The 13,844-nt window shown below is 38.7% G+C and overlaps 1 protein-coding gene across 1 annotated transcript in view; it reads left to right on the top strand.

The window, feature by feature from the left end:
- The first annotated feature begins 2,742 nt into the window (after nt 1–2,742).
- Nucleotides 2,743–13,844, top strand: part of KMO (kynurenine 3-monooxygenase) — a 387,978-nt gene continuing 376,876 nt past the window's right edge. Inside the window, exon 1 of the mRNA XM_053711153.1 lies at nt 2,743–2,803. Within this exon, the coding sequence (XP_053567128.1) occupies nt 2,753–2,803 (51 nt within the window). The 5' untranslated portion in view covers nt 2,743–2,752. The remainder of the gene's footprint in view (nt 2,804–13,844) is intronic.

A 13,844-nucleotide genomic window follows, 5' to 3' on the forward strand; every position in this document is an offset into this window, starting at 1 on the left:
AGTTAACAAAGAAAAGTGTGCCATGGCGTTGGACTGAAACTGAACAACAAGCTTTTCAACAATTGAAACACAGTTTGACCAGTGACAAGACAATGGGGCATATTTATCAAGCTCCGAATGGAGCTTGATGCCCTGTGTTTCTGGCGAGCCTGCAGGTTATAACAGTTAAAGCAGCAGACAGACATCACCGGAAATCAACCCGATCAAGTACGATCGGGTTGATTGACACCCCCCTGCTGGCGGCCTATTGGCTATGAGTCTGCAGGGGGTGGCGTTGCACCAGCAGCTCTTGTGAGCTGCTGCTGCAATGCTGAATACGGCGAGCATATTGCTTGCCGTATTCAGCGAGGTCTGTCGGACCTGATCCGCACTGTCGGATCAGATCCGACAGACCTTGATAAATATGGGCCAATGTCCTATTTTAACCCTCAATGACAACCGATTCTTTTAGTAGATGCTAACCCTGTTGGTTTAGGTGCTATTCTGGCACAGAGAGACAAAGGCAAACATTATATCATTGCTTATGGTAGCCGTTCTTTAAATGATGTGGAAAAACTTTATTCTCAAACCGAACCTGAAGCTCTGGCAATAGTTTGGAGTTGTGAATACTTTCATTTATATTTATATGGTTGTCCATTCACACTGATCACAGATCATACAGTTGATCTGGAATAATCCAAACCGCCAGCTAGAATAGAAAGATGGGGTTTAAGGCTACAACCATACAATTTTACTGTGGTCTAAAAATCTGGAAAAAACTAACCCAGCAGACTATATGTCTCGACATCCTATATCAGCAGATTCATTCACAAGTTCTCCAAGTTCCATAGATGCAGAAGAATATATAAATTTTGTTACTAATCATGCTATACCTAAAGCATTGAGTGTAGAAGAAATACAACAAGCAACATTAGCTGATCCTATACTGCAAAAACTTGCTGTATTAGTTTGGATTGGAAAATGGTACACAGCTGATTCTGACAAAATAAATGGAAAAGAGTTGAAGTCATTTGCAAGATTTGGCAAAGAACTCTCAGTAAATAATGACAAATGAGTTACGGTTCTCCCTTACTCAGCGCAAGGCCTGCTGCGGCTGCAATAGTATGGCGAGGTGAAAATGGAGTAAGATTTCTCCATTTTCACCACGTAAGTCCTTGTGCTGAATATTGGATACCGATTTGCAACGCAGGTCCCATGTTAGCTTATGGGAGTAAAAATTGCAGGCGACGGGTGAAATATACGCGCGTAACTTGTATGATACGCCGTATATATAATACCAAAATTGCGTAAAAAACGGCGTTGCCAGCTTTTGCGGGCGACGCCGCATATGTAATGGAGCCCCTTGTGAGTACAAAACAGTCCGTCTTAAAGGGACATAAAACAAGTTGGTATAGACACAAAATATAATAATATGTACTTAAATTACTTTACCAGCAAATTTATACTGCAGTGCCTCACCATTAACCCTTTCTATTTAGTTTCTTAATGGTAAAGCTCTAACTCCCCCCACATAATTCCTTTTATGGCTTTATCTAAGGTATCTTTTGTAGAATACAAAAGTGAATAGGGATTATATGCTGGAGCATGCCTAGAAGCTGTGAACTCATTGAAATACAATGCCTGTGTCTAAACACTGATAAGGTGGTGGTGGTGGGGGGGAGTTGTCTGCTCAGGCAGCTTAGCTATGTAATTCATTTTGCTTACTTTTGAATATTATTTTAAAATACTTGTCAGCAATTTTTAAACATTTTTTTTATGCAAACTATTTTTAATTAATTAGCCCTTTTAGGATATGCACAGATCTCAACCTGTTCTATACCCCTTTAACAACAACAACATAGAAGCCAAATACCAAGATTTTTTAATTAATATCTTGTTTGCTGCATTTGTTTTTCATTAGCCAGACTCCACACACCATTTGCCTTAGTGAGTCTGCAGTTGTACATCGTTTTGCAGATGTTATCAGTTAAAGTCAATTAGGGAAATGTGTATTAGGGTTAGCTTTGAGAAGTCAGCAGTGTGCATTACAAATAACACAATTTTCAGAGCTAAGTTACATGAAAAGGGACAGAATAAATAATGTATGATACAAAGTTGTCTTACTGTCCATAACAAAATCATTTTATATAAAAATCTCAAGGTTTTTACTGCCCCTTTAAAGGGACATGAAACCCAAATTGTATCTGTTGTGCTTCAGATAGAGCATGCAATTTTAAATAACTTTTTTTTTAATTTCCATTATCTAATCTGCTTTGTTATCTTTGTATCTTTTGTTGAAAAGTACACTTAGGTAGGCTCAGAAGCTGGTGATTGGAGGCTGCACATATTTGCCTCTTGCCGTTGGCGTTCAGCAAACTCCCAGTAGGGCATTACTGCTCCTGCAACAAAGGTTACCAAGAGAATTAAGCAAATTAAATAGAAGTAAATTGGAATTTTTTTTTTAAATTGTATGATTTAATGAAAGAAAATATTTAGGTTTTCATGTCCCTTTAAGACAACAGTAATTACAATGTTCTTTATTTGTCTTGTTTTTTCTTTGTTTTTTTTCTTGGTAAATATAACTAATAAATGAAACAAAAGGTTTAGCATGCACATGAAAGTTTATATTTAAACAATAAATAGGTAACATCTATCACTCCTCCTTGTTTGTGCTGAAAGGCATACATAGACTTTAGCCTTTGTATAGTCAGCAAATGTGCAACTCGGTATAAATACTTATTTAGTTTTGTAGCATAGTCTGTCTGCACTGATCATGGACTCAGCTAGCAATCAGAAAAAAGTATCCATTGTTGGAGGAGGATTGGTAAGAAAATCATATTAATATCCCCCCCCCCCCCAGTTAATTGTACTAGCCAGTAAGATTTAGGGGCCGATTTATCAAGCGCCGTATGGCTCGCCGGAAACAGAAGTCATGAAGCAGCGGTCTAAAGATCGCTGCTCCATAGTCTGTCTGTCTGCTCTGAGGCCGCGGACTGAAATCAACCCGATTGAATACGATCGGGTTGATTGACACCCCCTGCTAGCAGCCGATTGGCCGCAAATCTGCAAGGGGCGGCATTGCACCAGCAGTTCACAAGAACTGCTGGTGCAATGCTAAATGCTGACAGCATTTATCGATGTGCAGCGGACATGATACGCTACATATAGACTGTGTATATTTTGGTGCTCCATACTATATGTATATTGGTTTGTGGATTGTGTACAATTAATTTAACATGATGGATAATACATGTTGCAATGATTTCTATTACTTATAAGCCACTTCTTAGTGTTTTTGTCTTACAACAATGAAACAGACTGTTTCATATCCCTTTAAACAACTTTCCAATTTACCTCTGTTATCTAAATTCCTTTGTTCTCTTGGTATTATTTGTTGAAAAGCATACCCAGGTAGACCCAGGACCAGTAATGCATTAATGGGAGCTAGCTTCTGATTGGTGGCTGCACATAAATGAGTCTTGTCATTGGCTCATCCAATGGGTTCTTGTCATTGGCTCCCCAATGTGTTCAGGCCTGTAGTGTATTGTTTTCCCTTCAACGGGGGATACCAAGAGAATGAAAAAGTGTTAATAGAAGTATATTGGAAGTTTTTAAAAATTGAATGCTCTGAGTCATGAAATAATTTTTTGGGGGGTTTATGTCCCTTTAACAATCATGTTTACTAGTATTTTGGTTGTAATTATTGTTTTTCCAGGTTGCTAGCAGTTAACATTTTATGTGCAAGATATCATGCATTGATAATATACAGCTATATATGTTAATGGCAGCATCCACTAACACCAACTAAGGTGAAGTGAGCCTCACTGAATTTCAGACATGATCTTGCCTATACAGGGCTAGATTAAGAGTGGAGCGTTATGAGTTATGCTCGAGCAATAAGGGGTTTATCGTAACTCGATCACTTGAGTGCAATTAAAGTTAAGTTATATACAGACATATAGGGGCCTAGTTATCAAGCCGTCAACCTCAAATACGCTGGAATTCCGCAGCGTATTTGTGGCGCGGCTGATTCGCCTTAGTTATCAAAGGCTCGAGACCGGCAAAAGTCGAATTTTGTGACGTAAACTTCGATCCGCCGGACTCAGTCCGACACAGATCGATTCTTACGTCACTCCAGATGTTCCGCACACAAGTGCGGCACAATCTGACTACTTTTGCTAGTTATCAAAAAACTAGCAGGTACGCTCGGCACTTTTACGGCCCAGCGTACCTGGTTTTCAAAGCGCCAGCCTGGAGGCGGCGGATCCCATAGGAATCAATGGGAGTCTGACCATAGCGAAAGTACAAGTTCGCTGCTGACAGACATCCCATTGATTCCTATGGGAGATGTCTGCACCTAACACCCTAACATGTACCCCGAGTCTAAACACCACTAATCTGACCCCCTACACCGCCGCAACTAAATAAATGTATTACCCCCTAAACCGCCACTCCCGGAGCCCACCGCAAGCTACTCTATACATATTAACCCCTAAACCGCCGCTCCCGGAGCCCACCGCAACTATAATAAATGTATTAACCCCTAAACCGCCGCTCCCTGAACCCGCCGCAACCTATATTAAATGTATTAACCCCTATCCTGCCCCCCCTACACCGTCGCCACCTATAACAAATTTATTAACCCCTATCCTGCCCCCCACTACACCGCCGCCACTGTAATAAAATTATTAACCCCTAAACCTAAGTCTAACCCTAACCCTAACGCCCCCCTAACTTAAATATTAATTAAATAAATCTAAATAAATTAACTCTTATTGACTAAATGCATCCTATTTAAAACTAAATACTTACCTTTAAAATAAACCCTAATATAGCTACAATATAAATAATAATTATATTCTAGCTATCTTAGGATTTATATTTATTTTACAGGTAACTTTCAATTTATTTTAACCATGTACAATAACTATTAAATAGTTATTAGCTATTTAATAGCTTACCTAGCTAAAATAAAGAGAAATGTACCTGTGAAATAAATCCAAACCTAAGTTACAATTACACCTAACACTACACTATACTTTAATAAATTATTCCTATTTAAAAATAAATACTTACCTGTAAAATAAACCCTAAGATAGCTACAATGTAATTAATAATTATATTATAGCTATCTTAGGATTTATATTTATTTTACAGGTAACTTTGTATTTATTTTAGCTAGTTAGAATAGTTATTAAATAGTTATTAACTATTTAATAACTACCTAGCTAAAAGAAATACAAAATTACCTGTAAAATAAATCCTAACCTAAGTTACAATTAAACCTAATACTACACTATCATTAAATTAACTAAATAAACTACATACAAATAACGACAATTAAATACAATTACATAAACTAACTAAAGTACAAAAAATAAAAAAAGCTAAGTTACAAAAAATAAAAAAATAAGTTACAAACATGTTAAAAATATTACAACAATTTTAAGCTACTTACACCTAATCTAAGCCCCCTAATAAAATAACAAACCCCCCCAAAATAAAAAAAATCCCTACCCTATTCTAAATTAAATAAATTTCAAAGCTCTTTTACCTTACCAGCCCTTAAAAGGGCCATTTGTGGGGGCATGCCCCAAAAGTTCAGCTCTTTTGCCTGTAAAAGAAAAATACAACCCCCCCCAACATTAAAACCCACCACCCACATACCCCTAATCTAACCCAAACCCCCCTTACAAAAACCTAACACTAATCCCCTGAAGATCATCCTACCTTGAGTCGTCTTCACTCAGCCGAGCCACCGATGGAACTGAAGAGGACATCCGGAGCGGAAGAAGTTAATCCTCCAAGCGGCGCTGAAGAAATCTTCCATCCGATGAAGTCATCATCCAGGCGGCGCTGAAGAAGTCTTCGATCCGGCTGATGTCATCTTCAAAGAGGCGCTGAAGAGGTCTTCTATCCGGGCGAAGTCATCTTCCAAGCCGGGTCTTGAATCTTCCTTCCGCCGACGCGGAACCACCTTCTTCACCGACGGACTACGACGAATGACGGCTCCTTTAAGGGACGTCATCCAAGATGGCGTCCCCTCAATTCCGATTGGCTGATAGGATTCTATCAGCCAATCGGAATTAAGGTAGGAAAAATCTGATTGGCTGATGGAATCAGCCAATCAGATTGAGCTCGCATTCTATTGGCTGTTCCGATCAGCCAATAGAATGCGAGCTCAATCTGATTGGCTGATTGGATCAGCCAATCGGATTGAACTTGAATCTGATTGGCTGATTCCATCAGCCAATCAGATTTTCCTACCTTAATTCCGATTGGCTGATAGAATCCTATCAGCCAATCGGAATTGAGGGGACGCCATCTTGGATGACGTCCCTTAAAGGAGCCGTCATTCGTCGTAGTCCGTCGGTGAAGAAGGTGGTTCCGCGTCGGCGGAAGTAAGATTCAAGACCCGGCTTGGAAGATGACTTCGCCCGGATAGAAGACCTCTTCAGCGCCTCTTTGAAGATGACATCAGCCGGATCGAAGACTTCTTCAGCGCCGCCTGGATGATGACTTCATCGGATGGAAGATTTCTTCAGCGCCGCTTGGAGGATTAACTTCTTCCGCTCCGGATGTCCTCTTCAGTTCCATCGGTGGCTCGGCTGAGTGAAGACGACTCAAGGTAGGATGATCTTCAGGGGATTAGTGTTAGGTTTTTGTAAGGGGGGTTTGGGTTAGATTAGGGGTATGTGGGTGGTGGGTTTTAATGTTGGGGGGGGGGTTGTATTTTTCTTTTACAGGCAAAAGAGCTGAACTTTTTGGGGCATGCCCCCACAAATGGCCCTTTTAAGGGCTGGTAAGGTAAAAGAGCTTTGAAATTTATTTAATTTAGAATAGGGTAGGGATTTTTTTTATTTTGGGGGGGTTTGTTATTTTATTAGGGGGCTTAGATTAGGTGTAAGTAGCTTAAAATTGTTGTAATATTTTTAACATGTTTGTAACTTATTTTTTTATTTTTTGTAACTTAGCTTTTTTTATTTTTTGTACTTTAGTTAGTTTATGTAATTGTATTTAATTGTAGTTATTTGTATGTAGTTTATTTAGTTAATTTAATGATAGTGTAGTATTAGGTTTAATTGTAACTTAGGTTAGGATTTATTTTACAGGTAATTTTGTATTTCTTTTAGCTAGGTAGTTATTAAATAGTTAATAACTATTTAATAACTATTCTAACTAGCTAAAATAAATACAAAGTTACCTGTAAAATAAATATAAATCCTAAGATAGCTATAATATAATTATAATTTATATTGTAGCTATATTAGGGTTTATTTTAAAGGTAAGTATTTAGTTTTAAATAGGATTCATTTAGTTAATAAGAGTTAATTTATTTAGATTTATTTAATTAATATTTAAGTTAGGGGGGCGTTAGGGTTAGACTTAGGTTTAGGGGTTAATAATTTTATTACAGTGGCGGCGGCGTAGTGGGGGGCAGGATAGGGGTTAATAAATTTATTATAGGTGGCGACGGTGTAGGGGGGGCAGGATAGGGGTTACTAGGTATACTGTAGGTGGCAGCGGTGTCCGGGAGCGGCGGTTTAGGGGTTAATACATTTATAAGACTTGCAGCGGGGTCTAGGAGCAGCGGTTTAGGGGTTAATACATTTAAAAGACTTGCGGCGGGGTCTAGGAGCGGCGGTTTAGGGGTTAGTAACTTTATTTAGTTGCGGGGGCTCCGGGGGCGCCGGTATAGGGGGTAGAACAGTGTAGTTTAGTGTGAGTGCTTAGTGACAGGCTAGCAATAAAGCTGGGAAAAAGCCGAAGGGCAGCGAGATCGGATGAGTGAGAACTGTCACAGTCCGCTGCTCATCGCCCCGCGGCTTTTTGACAGCTTTATTTGATAACTTAGGCGAACGTATTCAAGGTCCGCGGCGGCGAAGGTAGGCGAGCTTAGGCGGACGTATTGGGCCGGCGAAGCCAGAAAAGTAGACGGCTTGATAACTAGGCCCCATATTCACTTATAAACACATAAAGACATATGTACACACATATAGACTTAACTCAAAGGGATCCAATGCATTTATGTTTAAGTATATGAAAACATAAAAAATAATATTCATGCAATATTAATTTGTAATAAAGTGTTTAACTGTGCTTGTACTGTAATTTTTTCACATTCCAATGTTCTGCACATAGAGGAATATGTTCTAAGTATTTATAAATTAATATTCCTTAATTATATATATATATATATATATATATACACACATACACACACATATACATCCTACATGAGCCCAGCATTTTTCAACATCATCAGCCACCGAAGTGCATTTCAAATAATCATCCAAAAGTCCCAAAATGGAAAGCGCTCCACCGGATTTGTAAATCACATATACTTTATTTGTATTAACGTTTTCAGGGTCTCCCTCGTCCTCAGATACCAATTGGGGGGAGACCCCAAAAACGTTAATACAAATAAAGTATATGTGATTTACAAATCCGGTGGAGCGCTTTCCATTTTGGGACTTATATATATATATATATATATATAATAAAGATCCTAAGAGTCTGGAGTTCCTAGGAATAGAGCACATACCTGTGGATAGAAGGGGTGACAGAGAAAGGAGACTAAACCAGAGAGAAACATTCTGGATTCTGAATTTGGACACCTTACAACCGAAGGGACTAAATGAGAATTTTGATTTGGTGTCATTTTTATAAACAAATATATGTTTGAAAATTGTTCTTATTAGCTGTTAGGGCCATTTAGAAAAATGTTGAAATGGCTATTAAATTAATTATGTAAAAATGGAATAAAAGAAAAATGACAGACAATATTTAGTGGTATTTGTTTTTAAACTTAAAATAAGATGAATTTTTGAGAAAATTAGTTTTTTTTAAAGAAATAAGTAAAAAGAAAAAAAGAATGTACTGTACCTTTAAATCCATGAAGTTTGTTAAAATAACATGCAGTTTGATATGCACCATAGTAATTTGGATACAATATCACTTATCAGTTACTAGTCTTGTATATTTGGTTACCCAAGCCGGCTGGACATGCAAATATAACAACACAAAAATAAGTCCAAATTTAACAAGGAACTAAGTAGAAAAGTAACTGCTAAATTAAAAATATGTATATAAAAAATGTTTCAAATAAAGTGCAATCAAAAAGCATAAGGTTATTTTTAAACGCATATACATATATATATATATATATATATATATATATATATATATATATATATATACAGTACATTATGTATATAACTTTGTTATTTGCGGTGTATGTTACTATTATTTTACATTTTATATTTTCCAATTTATTTATTTTTTATTTGTTACTTTATTATGAGAATATTTGTATATAATAGAGTTATAATTTTAATTTTTTTTATTATTTGTTACTCTATTATGAGAATATATGTATATAGTAGAGCTATGCCTTTAATAACATTTAAGTACACTTAGGTATTTGAATACTTGAAATGGTGATGCTCTCACTCAGTAGAAGCCTATTGGTCATTTAGGCAAGTGCTGTCTGTTAAATAGGAGTGATTGACTCTGTCAGTTACACCTGAGGTAGGGGCGTTTGTAATGCTTCCCTGCGGGCTGTCACTCAGGCTGTTCAGGGGTGAACTGCCTGGGTTGCTGGGAACTATGCAGCTGTCTGTCAGTGTTCAGGGCTGTGGAGTTAACTGTGGCTTAGAATGTGTACCCAGTCCAGTCTGTGAGTGCGGTCCATTCCTGTGTTTTGTATTTACATAGGGAAGATTACAAAAGCCTGTGTCACCCTGGGAAGTTCCCAGTTGGTTTGTTTGAAAGTATGCATTTTGTGGGTGCTGGTTTAGGGTCCCAGGAAGGGGGTGACCTTGACGTGGTCCTGGGCTTGATCTTTTGGCACCAAATGTAACTGACTTCCCCCAGTTTTGCTTTTAAACATTACTGAGTATCTGCTGGCGAGTGCCAGGTTTTCTGTGTGTTGTGTTTATGATGTTTGTAATGCTTCCCTGCGGGCCTGTCACCCAGGCTGTTCAGGGGTAAACTGCCTGGGTTGCTGGGAACTGTACAGCTGTCTGTCAGTGTTCAGGGCTGGGGAGTTAACAGTGGCTTAGAATGTGTACCCAGTCCAGTCTGTGAGTGCGGTCCATTCCTGTGTTTTATATATATATATTTATATTGTCCAAATGCGGTAACCAACCCTTCCATTTTTGCTTTTAATCTTAGCTGAGAGCTTGTAAGTGATTACTGGACTTTCTCTGTGTTTTATATTAATTTGTTTTGTAATTTTCCCTATGGGCCTGTCTGGGGCTAACTGCCTGTGACTCTGGGGACAGCACAGCTTCCTGTGAGTGCCGTTGAGCACTCAGGGCTGAGCATGTTGCAGGGTCATGGGATGTGTGCCCAGTCCAGTCTGAGAGTGCAGTCCCCTTTCGTGTTTTGTATATGTGTGTATATATACATATATATATATATACTGTATGTATAGATATATTTTATACCAAAATACAATCAGATATATGTATCTATGATATAAATAGAACATATTCTGCTATGCGAAGAACATCGCAATGTGAAATATTCATATTTTCATGTCGAGTTAGCGCATAAAAAGTTGTAAGGACTCAAAGATATGAGGTCTCAGGGGGGCGGAGCTAGCTTCAGAAGAGTCAAGACATATATCTCATGAGCTCCTGCAGAATTAATGAATATTTACTTTAACAGAGAGCAAAATTCATATTTCCTAGCTGAGTCCTGGATCTGCACTCATGAAGAGGGTGAGCTATCTCCCTAAAGCCTAATTAGATGAAGTTTTTCCCATTTACTGCGACAACCCTGCTTTGGGCCTTTACTGACTAACAAGACCACGAGGTAGAAGTGGTGCCTGCTTTACAGCCGTAACCTACTTCATAGTCATCCCCTACTAAACCAAATATGGCAGTTTCTTGTGAGCTGGTGCTGGCGTGGCTCGACAGTCTGGAGGAGAAGATGAGTCACAACTTCCAGGATTTAACATCTATAATCCGTGACCAGCATGGGGGAGAAGTGAACGCAGTTTCTAAACTGAAGGCTGATACAGATCTTAATATGAATGATGAAACCTTCCCGGTCGCCGCAGGAGCCCTATCCTCTGAGATGGAAACGGAACATAGGGGGCAAGATTCTATACAGAAACCTAGTTGGCAACTCTCCCCTGCAGTTAAGGATGATGAGATCATACCCCCGGAGCGGAGAGCGAACACACCACGGATTCATATGGTATCTTCACTACATGACTCTCAGCTGAGAGCAACAACGAGTCTCAACCTAGAGAGGAGTCTCATTCTGCTAGATCCTTCTGAAATAGATTTACATACATGGGACAAAACTCTGCTACTTCCTAATACCCCGCCGCTAACAGTAGGATTACATCCTTACAAGAGAGGCTGGACAGCCGGCTCCGGATTGACCCTGGCTCCAGTGGAACTCGCTGCAGACGCTTACAGCACTATACCTCTAATGGAGACAGCTAACACTTGGAGACGGCTGCTCATTTCAGCTTGGGACATGCAAGAGGCTCCTAACACCGGCTTGAAGTTTTGTTTGGCAGTGATCTCCCCAATTTACAATATCCGACCCACCAGCCCAGAACAACCTTCAGGAAATCTTATGTGCATGGCCCTGTGGCCCTGGACTTAGCTGGCTATCATTTTAACAAGAACAGTGCTTTGACTTGCTCAATTAGCGGCATTCCGATTTCATTTGCGCTCCCCCATACACTTTGGGCTGAAGTGATCACGCTCTGGAATCCGGGAGTAGGCTAAGGCAAAGTGCTTATAAAAACATCTGGGATTCTGCCTAGGTTAAATTAGACTGTAAGTCTATAACATATTGTTTGGATATAACCTGTTTTTGTATTACCTATCTTAACTTATATAAGTGTATAGTTCAACGTGACTTTCCTTTCCTATGCCATGTTATTTTCTGTAGTTTGATCCTTACTGCTCTAACATACCTGAAGATATATTTAAGGTCATGTCCTCTGCTTACAGCTCAATGTCATACTGATATCTGAACGCCAGGTCACTTTGACTTTTTTTTTTTAAGGGTCTAAAGTTATATTTGTTGCCATTACATGCTGTGTCTGTGTAATTGAACTATCTCAACCACACATCTTGCACATTTGCTGTACGTTGGAGCACAATTCTTTACTCCCCTGTTGAGCATGCTCTTACTGTATTTTAAATCTAGCAACTTAATGCTTCTGGTTCATAGCTGGTCTACTCAGAGATGTTTAGTCTTAAGCTCATATATTTATTTTAGTCACAGATACTATTATCTCTTGACTCATAAGCCTTGACCATGCTCAACTCAGTAATATGTATTGCTTGGCCCCTTCTTGCTTGATAATTTATCCTCTTAAGAAATATACTATACTCAAAAGCCCGCCATGTCATACTCACACATAATATAAGTTTACAGCTTCATTAGACACCAGCTGAGGTTATGATAATATAGATATCTCATTAGCTATACCAGCTTGATTGGATTCACCAATAAGAGATATAGCAATATAATATCAGTTCCAAGCCCTGATTTTCCCTAATGCACAGCGTAGAATAGCGGGCAAAGTTTTCTTTCCTCGCCACAAAGTTATACTCTTTAACTTGGGTCTTTTATTATTACATAGGCTTCGTTAGTCATGCTCTTCATTATGAGATCTCTTGCACACTCTTACTCCTTGTACATCCTAAGCTCCTTTGTGAGGGACAATAATGATGTGTCTAATAACAAGTCTAATATAGTGTCTCTAATTAATAAGAACTGTTTCAGATAAGAGTAGCAGCTAGTATTCTGCAATACCGCTAGTTTATGGGTACAGCTTGTGTATGGTAACAGGTATCTCTCAGAGCATCTAGTTTGCAGATACAGCCTGTGTGTAGTTACAAGTCCAATACAGTACCTTCCGTTTGTAGTTACAGCTTATGTATAGTAACAAGTCTAATACAGTGCTCTCTAGCATATAGATATAGCTTGAGTGTTGTACCTAGTCTAACACAGTGTCTTTAATATATAGGCACAGTTAGAATATAGTAACAGATATGATGCAGTGCCACTAGTATATGACCACAATGTGTGTATAGTAACAGGTCTAATAAAGAGCCTCTAGTATTGAGATACAGCTTGAGTATGACACTAGGTATAATACAGCACCTTCCAGCATAAATACACAGTTTGAGTATAGTAACAAGGCTAACAAAGTGCCTCTGGTGGTGACTGACTACAGCAACGTTGATTTCTAACGCCCATATTGGACCCTTTTTCCTTAAGTTTAATGACCTTGCAGTGGTTTTACTTTTTCAGTATCCTAACTAGCTCCGCCCTCCCTCTCCCTTGCCCCCCCCCCCCCACTTCGATCGGCTCTTGCCCGCTGCTTCCCCCCCATACACTCTGGCCTACGGGAGGCCAGACAAAAGCCAACTCCCTACCTCCCTCCATTTTTTAGTTTATTGAAAACCTCTTATTTCGGGGTAGAGTTCATTAGTTATACGAGATATAAAAAAAAACAACTGAGGTTTTATTGTTACATGTTCCAGACATCTGTGTTCCCTATATACTGTTCTACACTCTATGTTCATGGTGTCAGAGGCGGTGCCATAACACATGTCAACTGTTATTTTATTATTATTGACCTATATTCCATAGCATTGGCTCTTATGTATATATATGTATAGCACCACTATAGATTGGAGATCGCAAAAATTTCCGATATACTAATATACCAATGCTTCAGCCTGCATTTACCTTTTATATGTGAAATGTATAAGTGTCTCTATTATGATTGCTCTGTGTCTGGACATATTTTCTGTTTTATTGTTATTACTTAATACCTCAATAAAAATTATTTAAAAAAATAAATAAAAAAAAAGATATGA

Source organism: Bombina bombina, chromosome 4, assembly GCF_027579735.1.
Source record: "Bombina bombina isolate aBomBom1 chromosome 4, aBomBom1.pri, whole genome shotgun sequence".
NCBI classification, from domain to species: Eukaryota; Metazoa; Chordata; class Amphibia; order Anura; family Bombinatoridae; genus Bombina; species Bombina bombina.